At 43.4% G+C, this 19,522-nt stretch overlaps 1 protein-coding gene across 7 annotated transcripts in view; it reads left to right on the top strand.

The window, feature by feature from the left end:
- Positions 1-19,522, top strand: part of Spire1 (spire type actin nucleation factor 1) — a 140,555-nt gene that overhangs the window by 63,270 nt on the left and 57,763 nt on the right. For all 7 annotated transcript variants that reach the window (XM_078030472.1, XM_078030468.1, XM_078030470.1 and 4 more), the window contains 2 exons: positions 1,943-2,176; positions 10,926-11,051. In XM_078030472.1, the coding sequence (XP_077886598.1) occupies positions 1,943-2,176; positions 10,926-11,051 (360 nt within the window). The remainder of the gene's footprint in view (positions 1-1,942; positions 2,177-10,925; positions 11,052-19,522) is intronic.

The raw sequence follows: 19,522 nt of genomic DNA, 5'->3' as shown, positions 1-19,522 counted from the left end.
TGGTATCCAACTTGTTTGGTGACAAAATGTAACCAGTATGAAACTATATACATAGTCTTTCTTTTTCTATTCAATGTAAATGATCAAACATTTCATTGCAGGAATATTAAGGTCTTGATTATAAAGTACTACCCCAGATCCCACTGAGATATGGGAATTGTGGGATTAACCTTTCTAACCATCTGAAGGTTCTAACTCGCTGCTTTTAAAGGTTTCAGATAAGAGGTGGTGGAAGTTGATGATTGTGGAGAACTTAGCCTTGGGAACACTAGCATATTTATTCTATTTTTACATTTGAAAAAGAACCAAATCATTTGTATTCAAATGTAGCCAAAATGACTTTTCTTTTTTTAAAGAGAGAGAGAGAGAATTTTAATATATATATATTTTTTTAGTTATCGGCAGACACAACATCTTTGTATGTGGTGCTGAGGATCGAACCCGGGCCACACGCATGCCAGGCGAGCGTGCTACCACTTGAGCCACATCCCCAGCCCTCAAATGACTTTTCTTAGTAACTTAGATTGTTAAGATAAAAATTCTATAACTTTTCTGAAAAAAAATTTTGTTTACTCTTTCACTTTATGTCTGTAGAAAGAAACTAAGAAGTAGATGTGTTTTTATAAATCAATGCATTTATTACTTATGAGATATTTATTTGGCATTGTGGTGAGCCAGGTGCTGTATATGTATATAGTGAACAGAGCACGCAAGCTCCCAGGCCTGGTGGAACTTGAACTTTGGTGCAGGGACAGCCAGGAGACAAACATCAATGCTGTGCTGGTCATTACTTATTCATGTGCAGGTTTTAAGATAACAGTATGACATACAAGTTGCAACCCAGGTGCAAATGGCAAGCCCTGTGGGTGCGGAGGGCTCCAGCTCTCGGGGAGGTTTGGCCAGGGAAGCTGCCAGGAGAGGCCGCCAGAGCATTGTTTATAACCCATTTTTGAAAACAGTGACCATACAAACTAATCAGAATATGTATTTTCAACAAGAAATATTGACTGATTAATTGGTGGCTGGATGGATTGATTGATAGTACTGGGAATTAAATCCAGGGGCACTTAACCACTGAGACACATCCCTATCCCTTTTTATATTATTTTGAGACAGAGTTTTGCTAAGTTGCTTAGGGCCTTGCTAAGTTGCTGAGGCTGGCTTTGAACTTGGGATCCTCTTGCCTCAGCTTCTTGAGTTGCTGGGGTTATAATTGGGTGCCATCACACCCAGTCCTGTGATATTTTTATGAGCAGAAAAGGAAGGAAGTGTTGAAGAATAGAGTTCCCTGTGCTGGCTGTGTCTGGTGTGGTCGTGAGAAGGCTGCGCAGCAGCAGTGTGTTTGGTATTTGTGAATCAGGTTTGTGTTACCTGGTCCTGGTGTTGGAGGTGGAGGCAGGGAGGGTCGTCTGGGTACTCTGCAACTTGAGGGTATGAAGAGTGTTTGTATTGCATGAGAGTTACACATTTCCAGGGATTGAATGTAACTCAAAAGGTGTAAGTTATTTGCTACTCAGAACTGAATTTATGCCTCTTAGCTTGGGATGTCTATGAAATCTTCAAACATTGGAATAAGAATTCTGAATGGATATGTTCCCTTAATAATTCTATCTGTTCTCAGAAATATTTTGGGGAAATGTAAAAAATCAACCTGGTTTGAATTTTAAATGAAAGGAGAATGTTGATCTTAACATTTTGTAAATCCAAGAAAATATAAAAATATTTTGTGGGTATCATGTATTGGTTTGAGGGAAGCAAAGATTGCCATTGAGTTGTTTTTATAGTATGCATAGGTAGACACTCCTTAAATTTACTTTGTCACATATCTGAAATGGAACAGTATCAGACCTAGCTTAAGTATCATTCTGAATGTGTCACATCTTCCACTTGGTCCTGTAGAGCGGTTCCATCACCTCCCTAACCCCTTCTCTAATGTTCCCAGGTTATCGAGTCCTTGGGAATTATTATCTATAAAGCACTGGACTATGGATTGAAGGAGAATGAGGAACGGGAGCTAAGCCCTCCCCTGGAGCAGCTCATCGACCGGATGGCCAACACAGTGGAGGCCGATGGCAGCAAGGACGAGGGCTACGAGGCTGCAGACGAGGGCCTGGAGGAGGAGGAAGATGAGAAGAGGGCCGTCTCTGCCGTGCGCTCCTACCGAGACGTCATGAAGGTAAAGCACCAGCTCATGGCAGCATAGTGCTGGTTTCTCTAGAGTGCTTCTTTTTCTGTTTTAAAAATATAATGATAAAAACCTGTAATCCCAACCACCCAGGAGGCTGAGGCCTGAGGAACACTAGTTCAAGGGCAGCCTGGCAACTTGCAAGGCTTTGTCTCAAAATAAGAAATAAAAAGGGCTGTAGTACTTTCCATTTTAGATCAGTGTCCTCAACAAATAAAATGTCCTCACATAAATACAAATTAAAATTTCACACATTGTATTCATTTTCTGTTTTCTAGATGTTAAGGTTTATTTTTTAAAAATACAAACGAGGAAATCATGTTAAGTGAAATAAGCCAGACATAGACAAGTACCCCAAGCTCCCTCATATGGAAGGTGAACCAAGCTGACCTGAGCTTGGGATAGTGACCAGTGCCGGTTGGGAATGGACGGGTGGGTCAAAGGAGGATTTGGTCAGCACATGCTGTGCATGTGTATTGACATATACTGAAAAATCTCCCACACCTATAATAATATGTTCTGAGTGTCCCTTTTAGCTAAACAGGAGGAAAAATAATTGCTGAGACATTAGACAAGTAAACTGAACTTTTAAAATATCATAAAACCCATTACTTAGGACCTGAGAAAGAGTTTATGGTAGTTTATGGTCTGGCCGGTGGGTTAAAAACCTCACCCTTGACTTTGTCAGGAGGGAAGGCAAGAGTCAGCTGAAGAACTCCCTTACTGTAGGGGTGGGAGACACATAACAGTGCGACCAGCATCTTGGAGTCAATTACTCTTCAATTCTTAGTGAGCAGGACCTCTTTAGTGTGTAACAAATATGTAGGGTCTCTACCGGGATGGCTTTTTTTTTTTTTTTTTGGTACCATAATATGCACATGTAAGACACTCCATAATATGCATATGTAAGACACTCAGGGGCTTTCAACCACTGAGTCACATCCCCAGCCCTATTTTGTATTTTATTTAGAGACAGGGTCTCACTGAGTTGTTTTTGCTGAGGCTACTTTGAACTGTGATCCTCCTGCCTCAGCCTCCGGAGCAGCTGGGATTACAGGCATGTACCACTGCACCTGGCCCCGGTGGCTCTTAACTGTAATAGAAACAGAATACATACAAGCTATAGGCCTCTGATTCTTGGGATGTCTATGAAATTGGAAGCACAAATACACATGCATAAGTTTTTTTCCCTGAATTTTTTGAGAGTTCTTTGCCATTGAAATTTCAGTCACAATAAATTGCAGGCACAAATTTATGTCAGGACTGGAACATGTGCTTTTTAAAATTTTTAGAATATGGCATGTAAAATACTTCCAGTTTTAAGTGTTTCTTGAGAAACATGAGCATCGGCCCTCTAAAGTATTAAGAAAAGTTGGCTCCATTATTTTTATATATAAAAGTATATCCCTGGATGCACATTCTGTGTTAGGAGAAAACTGTCGTGGTCCAGTGGACAGTGCAGGGGGTGAGGTGGGTTAAGATGCACAGGTAGGAAGGGAAGAGCGAGCCCTGGAAGAGTGACAGATGGGCCTGAAAGACCCCGGAGGTGTGGGGCCTGAGGGTGTTTGAGAAGTGACCGAGGGCTAATAGGAGAGTGGTATCCGTGCTGGGCTTTATCTTTAAACATCCTGTGAGCCTCTGGTGTGCCTTCTTTGGGAATTGCAGTGGGCATTTGGATCGCCTGCCACAAGGAATGAGTTGTGGTTCCTCTCAGAGCCTACTGTATGGGGGAGAGGCAAGTTAAGTGAACAGCAGCAAGGCGGACATAGGGCAGGCATGTCAGGCAGGGCTGGCCATGAGGAGTTTCTAGATGGGTTGTTCTTACGAGCAAGAATGGAAGGGTGGCCCCTAGAGTGGATGTGAGATACTCTGAGAGCACAGAGGGGAGGAATCCAGCTGAGAGGATTCTCTTCTCCTGCAGCATTCCCTTTTTCTGACAGTTGGAAACAAAGCAATACCTTTTGCAACAACTTATTTTGCAAACAATTTATTTTGTTGAAATTTGAAAGTGTGGCAAATTGTTTTGCTTGGTAATTAATAGCAGCAGTGTAAATTTATGTATTCCTGATGAAAAATAATTTGTCAGTTTATTGAAAAAGTTCGAAAAGTTCACTATAATAAAAAAGGTTAAAGTCTAGAAAAAACTTGATTGTCCATTAATTGGGGACTAGTTCAACTATGGTACAACCACTCGCTGGAGTACTAGGAAGCCATAAGGATTAAGGACTATCACTTCATACCTTGTGGAGAAATCTCCAGGGTTTTTATTTGAAAGCATAGGGGAGAGTGTGCCTGCTGCACTGGCACTTTTGTGGGAGGGGGCAGATAGAACATGTACCCAGGGATGTGCATGGCATCCTGACTCTGCCCTCACGCTACAAACCAATGGCGGAGAGGAATGAGTTGCCACCTGGTTTAGCAGCGAAGTGGAATACTGTATAGGCTGTCACATTAAAATCACATGAGTTCTGCGGTTGTAGAGAAACTTTAGTTTTTTTAATTTATTTGTTTGTTTTAATTTTTAGTTGTAGATGGACACAATATCTTTATTTTATTTATTTTGTTTTATGTGGTGCTGAGGATCGAATCCAGTGCCTCACATGTGCTAGGCAAGCGCTCTACCACTGAGCCACACCCCCAACCCCTTTTAGTTTTAATACTTGGGGGAAAACACACAAAATTTGTATATATTAGATAAAGAATAAAAGAAACTCTGGCAGTTTGAAGTTGTATGTCAGTCGTATTGTGACTGCGGGGGAATCACTTGGTTTCAGAAATTCCCTTCCTCTTATTATTTAGCATTTGTGCAGTAAATAAAATACGTAAAATTCTTAGTTAAAATTTATAAGTTTTTTCAGTGCTAATTCATACTTTTGAATGAGATCTGCCATACCTAAATAGATTACAAATAACAGGCCATGTTTAGAAAAAAGGTGGTAGATTCTTTGGTTGATATATACAGTTATAATTTAGAAATGTGCCTACTTTTTTTTTGTACCAGGGATTGAAACCAGAAGTGCTTAACCACTGAGCCACATCCTTAGCCCTTTTTATATTTTATTTAGAGACAGGGTCTTGTTGAATTGTGTAAGGCCTTGCTGAGTTGCTTAGAGCTTTGCTAAGTTGCCAAGGCTGGTTTTGAACTTGGGATCTTCCTGCCTCAGCCTTCCAAGCTACTGGGATTATACGTGTGCACCACTGTGCCTGGCCTGCCTGTTATTTTAAAAGGGGAAGAATTTAAGAATAGTAAAGTATGATTAGAAGTGAGCTTTATGCATTTAATTTTATAAATACTAAACTAGATTTGTCCATGTAGAGTCTTCCTTTTCAAAATGCTCATCTATTGCAAACAGCTGAAACAGGACCCATCTGTTATTTCATTTATGCTTTAATTTGGCCTAGGCTTACAGAGTTTATTCAAGGGAAGTCTGAATGTTTGGTGGAGCCAGTAAATTAAGATCTCTGTCCACACAGGTTAGTTTACTGGACAGTGTGCACCACTCCCTGGAGTGGCTCCATGGAGAGAAACTTCTCCACCCTTCCTGGTACTTGTCCTCTGAGTTATAAAGTCTGGTGGAAAGTGTGGTGCTTTTCTCACTGAGGAGATGGAGATTTAGTGATCCATCTTGGTTAACTGTATGGTGCTGAGTTAATCAAAAAGATTGTCATGTCGTTTTTTTTTGTTGTTGTTATTGTGCTAAATACATGCTTAAGCTCAGTGGGAAAACATTTTTATATTATGTAGTTGAAAATACTGATATAGTACTTTAAAAACAATTTTTTTTAGTTGTAGATGGATGCAATATCTTCTTAAAAATTTATTATTATTTTTTATGTGGTGCTGAGGATCAAATATGGTGCCTCACAAAAGCTAGGCAAGCGCTCTGCTACTGACCACAACACAACACCGGTCCAATATGGTACTTTTTTGCAAATAAGATTCTACACTATGAATGTTTGTGACTAAATATAGTTAAAAACATTTGAATTTCTGTATCTGAGAACAAACTATGGGAAAAACTGGAAGCTAATATTTTAAAATTTATTTTGGAATTGACACTTATTTATGGGGCAGAGTGTGAAATTTGAGTACACACATACAATCTGTGATGATCAAACCAGGGTAAGGAATTCAGTAGTATTAATAAAGTACTCTGATGTGATAAATGCTAATTAACTGAGAGAATGTAATTTTGATTATATCAGTTTTATGGTTAAAGATCTCGAACATATTGTGGTATGCGTTACAGAAAAAGAGGTAGACATACTGACTACCTTCTAACTTAAGCAAAAACTATATTATTAATTATGCCAAGTTTTCAGGAAAACTTCATGGTCTCTTATTGTGTAGTATTTTATTACTAAGTAGAAATAAAGTATAAATTATTAATAAATAGAATTTCCAAGTTAACCACAAGGTCTTTGGTATCAAATAAAAGTTTTTCTCCTAGTTGGTACATTGTTTATGATGTATATGTTTTTTTATTTGCCAGAACTACAAAAGTGAGAAGGTTTCAAAATGTTGATGTATAAAAAGGCTTTTTCCTCATCACATCAGTATAGGTGGGGTTTGCTGATACTTTCAAGTTCTGTTGAAAATATCTAGCAGAGTCCTATGAGTGCTGATGAAATTTTCCAGAAAATTAACTTTGAGTCCAGTATATTAATAATGATTCTATACAGGGAATTCAAATAATGGAATTGTGAAGACTTTAGAATGATGTTCAGGATTTTAAGAGCCAGGAAACTGGAAAAGATTTTCAACAGAACCAAATGGAAGTTTGAGAGCCAAAAAACCACAGTAACTAAAATAAAAGTTGAACGGATTGGTTCAGTAGCAGACTAGACAGAGCTGAAAAGAAAATGAGTGATGTAGAAAGTGTGGTCACTAGGAGACACTTTGAGCAAAGCACAGGGACACCAAATGAACAAAACGTTCAGAATAGAGGGTCAGACACAAAGCTGGTGCATGTAATTAAAGTCTTAAAGGAGAGCAAAGAAGAGAAGGGCTGATAGCGGTATTGAAGACACACTGTTTTTCCAACACCATGATCTGATTTCATTAGAGCAAAACTGCAAAACACCACATTTAAAATCAGCCAGAGGAAAAAAGATGACTTCAAAGGAACATCAGTGAAACTGCACCAAAGGTCTCAGCTGAAAGGACGGAACTGGAAGATAGGGAGTGCCATCTTCACAGTCCTGACAGTCTAACGTTACTCAGTGGAATAACTGTCAGCAGTAAAGGTGAAATACCTCTTCTGACAGAGAGAGCGCTTCTCAAAGACCATGCCAGGTGGAGCTCAGGGATGCAGGGAGAATTGAAGAACAAAGAAAAAGATAAACATGAAAGTAAATCAAAAGGAATACTAACTGCATAAAACAATAATAATGACTTGTGTGGTTTAGACTATACTAAGTTAAAACACCCAACTTCAGCACAAGTGAGAAAGTAATTGGAGGTAGCACTGTTAGGTCCTGGAATGGTGTGGCCAGAGGTTTGTGTTAGCCAGCCTTCCCTTTCTGTAATGAATACCCGAGAATAAATACCAGCTTATAAAGAGAAGAGTTATTTTGGCTCAGTTCCTAAGGTCTTAGTCTGTGGCCAATTGACCCATTGCTTTTGGGTCTACATTGAGGTAGCACTTCATGGCAGGGAGATTGTGGTAGAGCAAACTGGTCACCTGTGGCCAGGAACTGAGCAAGAGGACAGCACGTCCCTAGTGACCAGGCCTCCAACTGGACCCTCCTCTTAGAGATCCCAACACCCCCTTTGGCAGCATAACCCCAGTGACCAGGACTCCCCTAGACCCTCTTCTTAGAGATCCCACCACTTCCTGGAGAGTGGAGCTGGCACCTTGTCTTCAACATGCGGTCCTTTGGGGGACAAGTCCAGACTGTAGCAGGTTAGAGCACTAATTTATTAGATTGTGATGAAGAACATGGCCCATCTCTAGGGAAGCCAATAAAAGAAAGTAAAATAATTTGTAGATTTTGAGCTGATAGGGGAGGGGACAAGTTAATAAAATAATGACAGTGTGAAAGAAGAGATGGGAAGAATGATAAAGCTTTGAACAGAGAGCAGTTGGACAGGTAGAGGCACGTGGAGGGACAGTGTCCTGATACCTGAATTGGTGGGACTGCTCTGCTCAGGACGGTAGCAGCCACAGCTCGATTACCTGAGATGATGTGCAAAAAGTGTAAAATGCATATTTTATTCCAAAACACCTAGAAGTAACGTAAAATATCTCCTTAAGAATTTTTATATTGACTATAATTTGAAGTATTGTATAATATGTATTTTATCAGGTTAGCTAAAATATATTCTCAAGGTCAGTGTTTTTTTGTACTCTTTATGTGTTCAGCAGAAAACTCAAAAAAGTCATGTATGTGGCTCACACTGTTTCTATGGATTGTACTCGCCAAAAACACTCTAATTAAAAGAGAAATATTTTTAGACTGCACTAAAAATACAAAATCCAGCCATATGTTCTTACAAAGGACATATTCATAAATACAAAGACAAAGAAAACTTGAAAGTAAAAGAACAAAAAAAGATACAGCATCCTAACCAAAAGAAAGCTATTGTAGATATTCTTTTCAGATAAACTGGACTTAAAATGCATTACTACAGATAAAAAGTATACTTAGTGATAGAAATTTGTTTCACTAAGGAGAAGTAGCAATTCTAAATTTGTGTGCACCTAATAGCAGCCTATAAATAGTAGCATTGACAACATATTCAATTAAATAAAATTAAAATTGATAAAATTATATGGAGAAATTGACAGATCCATGGTCCTTGAGGGAGGTTTTGTGTCTCTCAACATCCATCAAAGAAAGGGTATGTGGACAGTGGGAAGAGCAAACTGACATCATGGGACCCAGCACCCAGAGTACATGTTCTTTTTAGGTTTGTGTGGAACAATGAAAAATTTGACCATTCTAGGACATGAAACAAGTCTTTCTGGGTGTCCAAGGGTTAAAATTATATTAACCATATATATTTGACTTTACCTGTTGAAAGCGACCCGTGTTCTATAGAAACTGTACTTCATGTTTTGAACCTTGATCTTTTCCCAAGCTAGCAGAGTCCTGTGCTGGGCGCGTCAGCAAGCTGCTGCTCCCAGCTAGCTCATGCCCTCCACCACGCTGTTGACTTCCTTCACAGTGATTATTAGAATTTACAGTTCCCAGATCGACTGTTGAGCACGGTGTGAGGCAGGAGTTGTTGCATGATTTTCAGGCCTGGCACTATTAAAAACATGAGGACAGCTTTCCCTATTGTTGTACCTGCCACACGGCAGCGAGCTGAGTATACACTCAGGCAGGCATCCTTTCTGGCCTTTCTGATTGGGTTCAAGTGGTCCAGTGATTGCGGCTCTGAAGGAAGCCCTAGTACCAAGTTCTCCCACTGAGTGCTTCTCCCTAAGAATGGATGCATCTGACCCTGCATTCTACCCAGCCCCACAAAAAAAAAAAAAAAAACAAAAAACCACCAATAACCCAGTCCCTCTGTTCCTCCTGCCCTGGCATTTCCATTTCCAGCTTAGTACTCTTCAATTGATGGCAGTTATTAAAATGTAATGATATGTTCATTTAGTAATTGTATTAATGTCAAATTTATTAAGGGAAAACTTATTTACAGCCATTTATTTATTTAAGGTACCCAGGGACATTTTACCACTGAGCTACATCTCCAGCCCTTTTCATTTTTTGAGATGGGGTCTTGCTAAGTTGTTGAGTCTGACCTTGAACTTGTGGTCCACCTGCCCCAGCCTCCTGAGTTGCAGAGATTACAGGTGTATGCCACACCTGGCTCTTATAGCTTTTTAATGTAAAAGGAGTACTTTAAAATATAGCTATTGTATATGGATATATAATTATTATAGAAAAATGGTTATTCCGGTGCATTGGACTCCTGGGAGGTATCTTTGCAATCTAATAAAATAAATGGTGCATGTATGATGAAGTTCACTATTATGTGAAATTATAATGCACCATTTAAAGATTTGAAAACAAATAAAGTGGTATATTGTCTGCATGACATTAAATGATGTATTTTGCCGCAGATGATGTGAGGGTCATGCGCTCTGTGGAGTCCAGGATGGCAGGACAGGAAGCATCAGTGGGCTCCTGCTGCCCTCTTGCTCCACTCCCAAGCACCTTCTCCTGAGTCCAAATGTTTTCCTGACATTCTTTACTACTTACAAAGGTCAACATGTACTAGAGTGAGCCTGGGCCTCAGAACCAGGTAGTGTTATGATAGGATCCCTCTTCCTGAGAAGAGGGCTCTCTGACTGTGGACAGGTTAACCTGGCTTCTCTCACTGTCATCTTCCTTTGCACAAACAGGGGAAGAGTCAGGTTTCACAGAATAGTAAATGATAATAGGCTGCCTAATGGCATGTCAGATATAGGACCTGGCATGATAACAGTTGAGTATATAGTAGCTGTTAAGATACTCTCATTTTTATCAGTAAATGGTAATTCCCTTTCTGCTCCCAACCTAAACTTTGATACATGCCTGGTCATCTTCAGGGAGAAGCTAATTCAGCCAGTCTGGTGTATTGTTGGGCATTGGTTGGTTTCTGGTCCTCCCCATGTAATTGTGTAGGAACTAATGGCCCTGGGCGAGGAGGGTTGCCTTTCTGTCTCACGGGAGCATACATAGGTGTGGCTGCTTTCCCGGTGCCAGAACCCTGACCACAGACCTTCTCTGTTGATTTCCTCTTCTGTAGCTGTGTGCTGCTCATCTCCCAGCTGAGTCAGAGGCACCAAATCATTATCAGGCAGTGTGTCGCGCACTGTTCGCAGAAACCATGGAGCTCCACACGTTCCTGACTAAAATCAAGAGTGCAAAGGAGGTGAGTGCTGTCCGCTGATGTTGGGGATGGCACACCTGAGTCCTCAACCTTGTCCTCCCTGTGAATCTTAAAATGTCCATCCCCATTCTGCTTTCTGGTGAGTACTGGAAACTGTTTAGGAAAGAAGCAACTTAGGCATAAGGAAATCTCTTCTTTTTTTTTTTTTAATATTTGTTTTTCAGTGGACACAACATCTTTATGTGGTGCTGAGGATCCAACCCAGCGCCCTGCGCATGCCAAGCAAACACGTTACCGCTTGAACCACATCCCCAGCTCCAGGAAATCTCTTCTTACATTTGAGCAGCGTGAATCCATTTTATAAAACAAAGGTTTTCATGAAGTTTCCTTCCTAGTGGGGAACAAGGACGCCTCAGCTGGCTGTACCAGCTTCCCGTATATCTGCTTGTCACCTGCCCTGCCATGCTTTCTTTTGTCCATTCTGAAACATGTTAGTGTGTTTTTCAGGAAAGGACAGGAACTCTGAAAGGAGGTGACCCTTACCTCTGATTGGATTTGATGAAAGATTTAGTGGAGGAACTTGGAATTAATGTATGGATAACCTAAAACCTTACTTGGGATATCTTTTTTATTGTTTATTAATGCCTGTGAGTTTAAAATATTGTGTCCAAAGAGAATCACTCTATTTAGAAGGTGAATTATCATGTCCTGAGTTAGATGGTTGTGAAGATTCAGTGAGATCTCATCTGAAATGGCACAGCATTCTGGATCACAATAGGGAACAGAAGCAGTATTTCAGTGCCTGAAGTACAGAGTTTATCTGAAGCCCTAGGCTAAGATTCACTATGCATGATTTGGGGAGAGACACATATTGGATGCGGAAGCAAAGAAGGAAAAAGTAAACCTCATTGCTAAGTAAGACTTAGCCCTGGTAAAAAGGAGGTGGGGGTGTCTCAGCCACATCATCCTCAATAAGCTGCCCTTACCTGAGTCCGTCGGGTACCTGTGAAGATGAGCTTTGGGCTTCTTCATTTGCTCTAGCCAGCACACTGCCTACAGTCTTTTTTTTTTTTTTTTTTTGGTAATGGTAGGCCAGTGAGAAGCTATGCCTTTTTTTTTTTTTTTTTTTTTTTAAGTTCATAATATTGGACCCAAGAGGAAAGCCATCACCAGGGTGGAGAAAGGCGAACTGTATGTTATTTGGAGGGCTGTTGTACATGTTACAGACTGGCTGCCCAGCGTGGATGGGATCAGAGGAAACAGCAGCTGATACAGCTTCCAAGTGAAAATGTGAAAACACCCCCAGCTAAGTTGTAGTAAGTGGTAGAAAAGGTCACAGTTGAAGGCTGTCCTCGTCTTCCTGGTTAGGTGAGGTTGAGGTTGCTCTCCCCAGAGCTTCAGTTCAAGGATGTGAGTACAGTGCTGCAGAGTTAGTATGGCAGATTGAATGGCTTCTGACGTCTCCAGCACAGACATGCTCAGAAGCTGCTTCTGAGCATAAAGAACAGCTTAGTATTTTTACCACTGTACCCCACCCAGTGAGCTTCAGAAAGAGGTTTAACCATGATCCAAGTCTGTTTAAATAAGAAAACTGGCAGTTGGAGAAGCAGTGCCGGGTGCTGGGCTTGAGGGACCAGCCAGGCCTTGGGTTGGGTTCCAGCCGCGTCTCCTTCCGCCCTGCTTCCCCACCCCTCCTGCTCTGTGCCTTGCTGTCGATCACCCTCAGTCTTGCCCAACTGCTCAGGCTCTTCTGGGCACTCTCTCTCCTGATTCTCTCTCTGCACAGCTTCTGTGCCTGTGGCTGCCCTGGGCAGTTACCTTCTTTCTTTGACACTTATGCAGTCCCCCAGCCAGTCTCAACCCTCCATTGCTGTCATCAGCTCCTCTTGGGGGAGTTCAAGAAAAGAAGAAACATGGCACAGTCCTGCCATTCCTCTTGTTGGGGCTCTGCCACCTAAACACACCTTCTCCTCATAAAAACCTTTGTTTGTAGCACGTCAGAACCCTGGCCCTGGTTCCGCTTCTGGCCCAGTGCCTGTCCTCAGGCCTGGCCCACTGCAGCCAGCACAGGTCCTCCACCCCTCTACTCCCTCCTGTCTTCCGGTCTATCAGTCCTTCCAGCTCCAGTTCCTTTCTTGTCTGGACTGGGTTCAGTCACTTTCCAGGAGTCTGTGTCCACTGTCTCGCCTCCATCATGACAGCAGCCTCCTTGCAGGTGACCTTCATCACCGAAACCCTCTCTATCCAGTTCATCTTCCTCTTTGTTGATGGCTAATTTTTGTAGATCTCAGAGTAGGAGGCCTCAGGAGGCCTGCTCCAGGCCCAAATCCTGTGTGTTGTGTGTGCCCTATGTCCCAGCACAGGAGGTGACAGGCATGACCTGGCAGGCTTGTGGGCAAGTGGCCTGCCTGCCCCCTTCCTTGGTGCCAGCCAGTGTGCTGTTGGTCTCTGCCGGGGCACAGGGACTCACAGCCTACCTCCCCAGTGCTGGGCAGCCCTCGTCTCTGACTCCACGCCTTCCATTCCTGGCCCCTCCCCTTTCCTCCTCTGGGCCCTCAGTGAGCTTTCTGTCCAGTACTGCTCAGCTGTGAGATCCTTCCCCTGCCTGTAGGACTCTTGACCCTGCCTCAGTGCCGTCTGTGGGAATTAGCAGGCCAGGGACAGCCAGCGCTTTCCTGCCTGGCCTCTCCTCGCCTGTCCCATTGTAGGAGGCAGTAGCTCCTTTCTTAGGCTGGTTGTCCTGACTGACTGCTCTGACCCCAGGGACTTGCTGTCCTGGTTAACATGGCACCCTGTCACTCTGGAGGACAGTTAAAGCTCATTGTGATGGAGGCCTCCAGTTGCGTCATCTATTTAGGTTTTGTTCTCTCTCTCTCTCTCTCTCTCTCTCTCTCTCTCTCTCTCTTTATTTATTTATTTATTTTTTTGGTGCCGGGATTGAACTCAGGGGCTCTCAACCTCTGAGGCACCTCCCCAGCCCTGTTTTATATTTTATTTAGAGACAAAAGGGTCTCACTGAGTTGCTTAGCACCTCACCATTGCTGAGGCTGGCTTTGAACCCTCAGTCTTCCCACCTCAGCCTCCTGAGCTGCTGGGGTGACAGATGTATGCCACCGTGCCCACCTGGTTTTGTTCTCCTTCACAGTGCTGCCTTCCTCGTGTGTACATCATCCTGTGCTGTTGGAGAGCATCATGCTATCGTATATTTGCAGCTCTTGCATTCTGGGCTCTTTCTGTGTGGTCAGCCCCTGTCAAGCCCTGCCCTCTTGCTGATTTCTGTGTGACATCCTCATCACTTCCCTCCACCCCGAACAGCACTGACCTCTCTGCTGCCCCTGCCTCTCTTGTGTCCTCTCACTTTTCAGATTCAGTGGTGGCCATTTGCTTACATCCTTGAGACCCATCTCCACAACTGGACCAGGTGCTGGTTTGTGTTTGAAGCCATCACGCCGTGTGGGGCATGTAGGAAACCCGCTAGAAACACTTGCTGAATTGAAACCATTCATATGTTTCTGTGTCTTCCCAGAACCCAAAGGATTTCTTCTGGTTGAAAGGAGTCAGTTTTGAAAGCATGTTTGGAACATCTTGGTCACGTAGTCCAATGAACATGGGAACATTTATGGACTGTAGATGAGGTCTTCTTCTGTTCTTGCCATTCTGTAAGCTTGCATACCTTCATCTAGTAAGGAGTCCTGACAGGCGAGCCAAGGAGCACATGCAAATCCTGGCCCTGAGAGGTTCTGAGCCATGTAGTTACACAAACTGCCTGTCAGCACTGAGGTCTCAGGATGAAGTCTTGCAGGGTCACAGGTTTTCTTATGACATAAAACACATGATTTAGGAAAAAAGAAAAGATATAGAAATTTTAAATAAAAAACAAGTAGGTTTTCTTTTATAATATATAAGGCATTCTCGAAGTGAAAGAAAGTTTTCATTGATGTTAGTTCATGTATGTATGTCAGTGGTTTTAACCTTAAGAATGCTGAGTTCACTCTACTAATAAAATATTACATATTTATTTGATATTTTTTCTTGAGGATCTCAAATACTTAATGCATTTTAAGAATCAGACAGTATTGCTGGGCGTGGTGTCACGCACCTATAATCCCAGCGACTCAGGAGGCTGAGGCAGGAGGATTGTGATTTCAAAGCCAGCCTCAGCAACTTAGCAAGACCCTGTCTCTAAATAAAATAAAACAGGCTGGGGGGCTGGAGATATATTCAGTTGTTAGAGTGCCTGCCTTGCATGCACAAGGTCCTGGGTTCAATCCATGGCACCACAAAAAAAAAAAAAAAAAAAAAAAAGGAGGGGGCGCTGGGGATTTGGTTCAGTGGTAAGTGCCCCTGGGCTCAATCCGAAGTACAAAAAAAAAAAAATCGGACAGTCTATAAGTTTGAGCCAAGTGAAATTTTCAAAATAGCCTCAGAGTAAACAAAATAAAAAGTTAAATTATCAATGATCTTTCAACCTACCTTATATCAGTGTATAATTATGTCTGTGTTTTATTTAACTTGGGGTAAAATCATAGTATATGAACATTTTTGAGCTCAGTTGCTGATACCCTTCCTGATTTGATGATCTGAAAGTACTTTAATTATATTCAATTCTTTATTTGTTTAATTGGCAATGATTAAAATATAAAACCTGTCATGGCATACAATGCTTTGAAGTGTCAGGATTTTCAAAATCTGTTTTCAAGTGCCACCATTGTCCTATAAAGTGGCAGTAACGTACCCATTTACTGAATATGGGTACTTTAAGCTTTTTCCCCCCATTTCTGGGTGCTGGAGACCTACGCAGGGCCTCCACTCCAGAGCCCAGGTGGGTGTTTTCTTTGTTGTTTTGGGTTTGCTTTTTGTGGTCCTGGGAATGAATCCAAGGGCATTCTACTACTGAGTTACATCCCCAGACTTTTTCAATTTATTTGAGAAAGAGTCTTACCAAGTTGCCCTTTGAACTTGTCATTCTCCTTCAGCCTCCCAAGTAGCTGGGATTGTAGGCATGGTGAGACTGGGCTCTTCATAAAGGTATTTCATCATCTGTTCATTTAAGAGTACATTTGTTTCTATTCTGATCTCTTCTTATGATGTGATTTTCTTCTTAAATGACAAATAAAATCCTTTGAAGTTATTCTCTAAATGATAGAAAAGACTTGCATGGGCCTGCTGGATTGTCTCAGAGCAGTTTGATGTCCTTGGAAGGGAGCAGGCATGACCATGCCTCATGCCTGGCGAGCAGCTGGATGTCTTGTATGTAAAGGCCGTGTGTAAACCTGACCTTCCATGTCAGGATGTGTTTTCTACAGATGGCATCCTCAGAGTGATGGGAGTCGTCTCCCCTGGCTGCGGCTGGCACCATGCATGCCACACCGCACTGAAGGTATTCCAGACCTTCAGTCATGTGAGAGGCAAGGCGTCTCAGGTAGTCAAGCCATCTTAGGTTTCTTCAGGGTTTTCATTGTCATTAGCCGAGTGTGATGATCTTTGCTCTCAAGTGTGGTGACATCTGTGGTGCTTAGTTAGCTTCTTGTTGACGTCTTACCTCCTCTGATGAGTTCTTTGTTCATTCCCCCCTCGGTTATGATTTTCCACTCACTTTCTTGAGGCGTCTGCTGCCAGTCACTTCAGGCTACCCCATGAAGGCTCCTCATACTGGGCACTGTGCCCTGTACCTTCCTGTCTGGCAGCTGTCATGGCGACAGGTATTTTCATGGTCTCTCTTGTGTTCCTCTGTAGACGTCAATGAGCAAGTATCCCTGAGGGGCCTTTCTGCTTGATTCTGCAGCTGTGAGCTCGAGGTGTGCCACCAAGAGGAGCTGTACCATGCAGCCTGTCTCCAGCATACTGGGTGCTTGCAGGTGCAACTGGGGGTGCTGCGGGCTGCAGGCACCGTCCCCGAGGCCATCTCACCCCGGAGGCTCTTCCTTCACCTGCTGCGTCGCCTTCGTGTTCTGCCTGTGCTTCCCTTGCATGAGCATCCAGGGAGTCTGCACCCAGCTGAAGCTGCTCTTTCCTTCTTCTCCCCACAACAGAATGCCTGTTTCTGCTTAGGATCTAGGTCAGAGTCCACTGTCCAGAGGTCATTCTTCATCCTCTGTTAGTGTGCAGTGCACCCGGCTCTTGTCTTCTTCCAATCGCTGATGACATCATGTAGTAGTGACAGTGGACAGGCCTCCCCTGCTCTGTGAGCTGCTGGGGGCATCATGTAGTAGTGACAGTGGACAGGCCTGTGAGCTGCTGGGGGCATCATGTAGTAGTGACAGTGGACAGGCCTCCCCTGCACCTTGAGCTCCTGGGGGCGTCGTGTAGAAGTGACAGGGGACTGGCCTCCCCTGCACCATGGACTGCTGGGGGCAGGGGTCTCTTCACATTGTCAGAGTCCAGAATTGAGGCCCAGGATGAAATCTCGCGTGGTCTGTTTAGGTGTTTCCCTTGCTGCTTCCTCAGCTTGCCTTATGTCAATAAAATCAGATTTTTTTTAACCAAATTATTCCATTTTGAAGAAGGTTATCCCTCAGTTGCCAGTAGGAGGCAGGAGGCAACACCAAGAACCCTGCACTGTGGTTAGCCCTGGTCCTGCCCCTGGCCAGCCCCTCACGTGTGTCTTGCTGACAATAGTGAGGGGCTGAGGGGTTGAGGGAGATTGGGTGCCCTTCTTGATTTTTATTAGTTTTTAAAAGATTTTCACAGTAGGGCAGTTTATATACCCCAAAGCCCTGTGCAGCAGCTCGGAGCCCAGATAGCCTGCATCGATGTCCTTACGATCCTGAGTGGCCCACTCCTTGCTTTGTTGGCACTTAATCCTTGTAATGTTCTTGTAATCAGGTAGCCCCGCCCTTTGCCTCCCATTTCTTCATATGGATAGGAAAACCCAAGTCTGGTTGTAATAAACTGGAACAGATTAGCCACTGAGGGAGATAGGAGGAATTGGATCAGCCGTGCCTTCCAGTATTTTAGAAACAACAAGTAACACATACCTGGGATGGCAGGTCAGGACTGCTGTGCACGTGATTGGCTGCGAGTCTCAATAGAGGAGAAGCAGTGAAAATGCTCGGGATTTTGGTGTAGAATTGGTAGAATGTGATAGCTAGCTATTTCCAAATATCAGAAATGCTAGTGAGTAAAGAAGTACTAGGTTTATGGAGAACGAGGACCAAATGGCAAAATTAGTTCATCCATGTAATAGTTATGTGACGAGTGTGCTCTGTGACGTGTGCCGCTGTAGCAGTAAGCAGCATTTCTGCTATACTTACCCCGCACTGGCTGCCACTGGGAGACATCAAGCACATTAACCCATTGGGTCCTGACAACAAGCCATTGTTAAGTGTCGTTACTGGTTTTTTCCCCCCCTTGGGAGTTCAATGGTGAATAAGGTTATGGTAGCTTGTTGTCGCTGCAACCAGAATACCCAACAAGAACAACTTGTTTGGCTCTCAGTTTCAGAGGTCTCAGTCCATAGATGGCCAAATCCACTGCTCTGGGCCCAGGTCAGGAAGCACATCATGGGGGAAGGGTGAGGTGGAGGAAAGTTGCTCAGCTTCTGGCAGCTGGGAAGCAGAGCAAAGGGGCCTCCAGAAGATGCACCCTTCCAGGGCTCCCCTAGGGACCCCCTCCCCTATTCATGCCGTCCCTTGCCTACAGCTACCACCCAGTCAGCTCGTTCAGACTAGGATGGGCCGACTAGAGCCCAGCTCTCACAGTCGAGCCCTTCTACCTCTGAACATCCTGCATCTCTGTCCTCACAAAACTTCTAGTTGAATAAGGGTGACCATCTAGGAGCAGCCATTCTAGAGTAGTGTAAGGAGACTGATAGGTGTATGCAGAGTGCTGTGGATGCACCTAAGAGCGTCTTGAAGCCCAAATGCCCAGCAAAATGGTGGATGCACACGGCCCTGTGAAGGCCCAGAGACAAGGAACAGGTAAGGGAGGAGGCAGTGTAAGATGACAGGGGGAGGAAGAGGCAGTCCTGTCCAAGGGCAGAGCCAATGTCTGAGGAGGAGTATCCCAGGAGGATGCTCATGGGGAAGGCAGGTGCCTGATGGGAGTGGGCCTGAAGGCCCAGGCATTCTGACTGCTCATGGCCTAATGCTTTTTTCAAGAACCAGCATAAGTCTATGGTATGTGCTTCAGTGCTCCAATCCCCACTGCTGTGCTGCTTCTTTCCTTCATTCAGTGTGTCAAGGAACATGTCTGTGTTCTGGGCAGTGAGCTTCTGAGCATATACAGGTCACCAGGACTAGTTGAATTCAAGTGGCAAAATGACTCTCGTAATGAGTGAGGCATGCACAGAAACATGAACAAACGTCCCAGGTCTCGTCTCTTGCTGTTGATGACCAGATGGAGAACAGTTCAGTTGCAAGGTACAGTGAGTTTTTAGTTATTCAATCTTCTACAAATGGAGCTCCTTTGTTTTAAAGGTAGTTTTGCTTTAAAATAGAAACTCTGTTAAACTTGTGTCCAGACAAAGGTAGATGTGTGGGGATGCAAGCTCCAATTTGCCGCATTAGATCAGG

Source organism: Ictidomys tridecemlineatus, chromosome 13 (assembly GCF_052094955.1).
Source record: "Ictidomys tridecemlineatus isolate mIctTri1 chromosome 13, mIctTri1.hap1, whole genome shotgun sequence".
In the NCBI taxonomy this organism is placed as follows: Eukaryota; Metazoa; Chordata; class Mammalia; order Rodentia; family Sciuridae; genus Ictidomys; species Ictidomys tridecemlineatus.
This window is presented reverse-complemented; position numbering and strand designations above follow the sequence as displayed.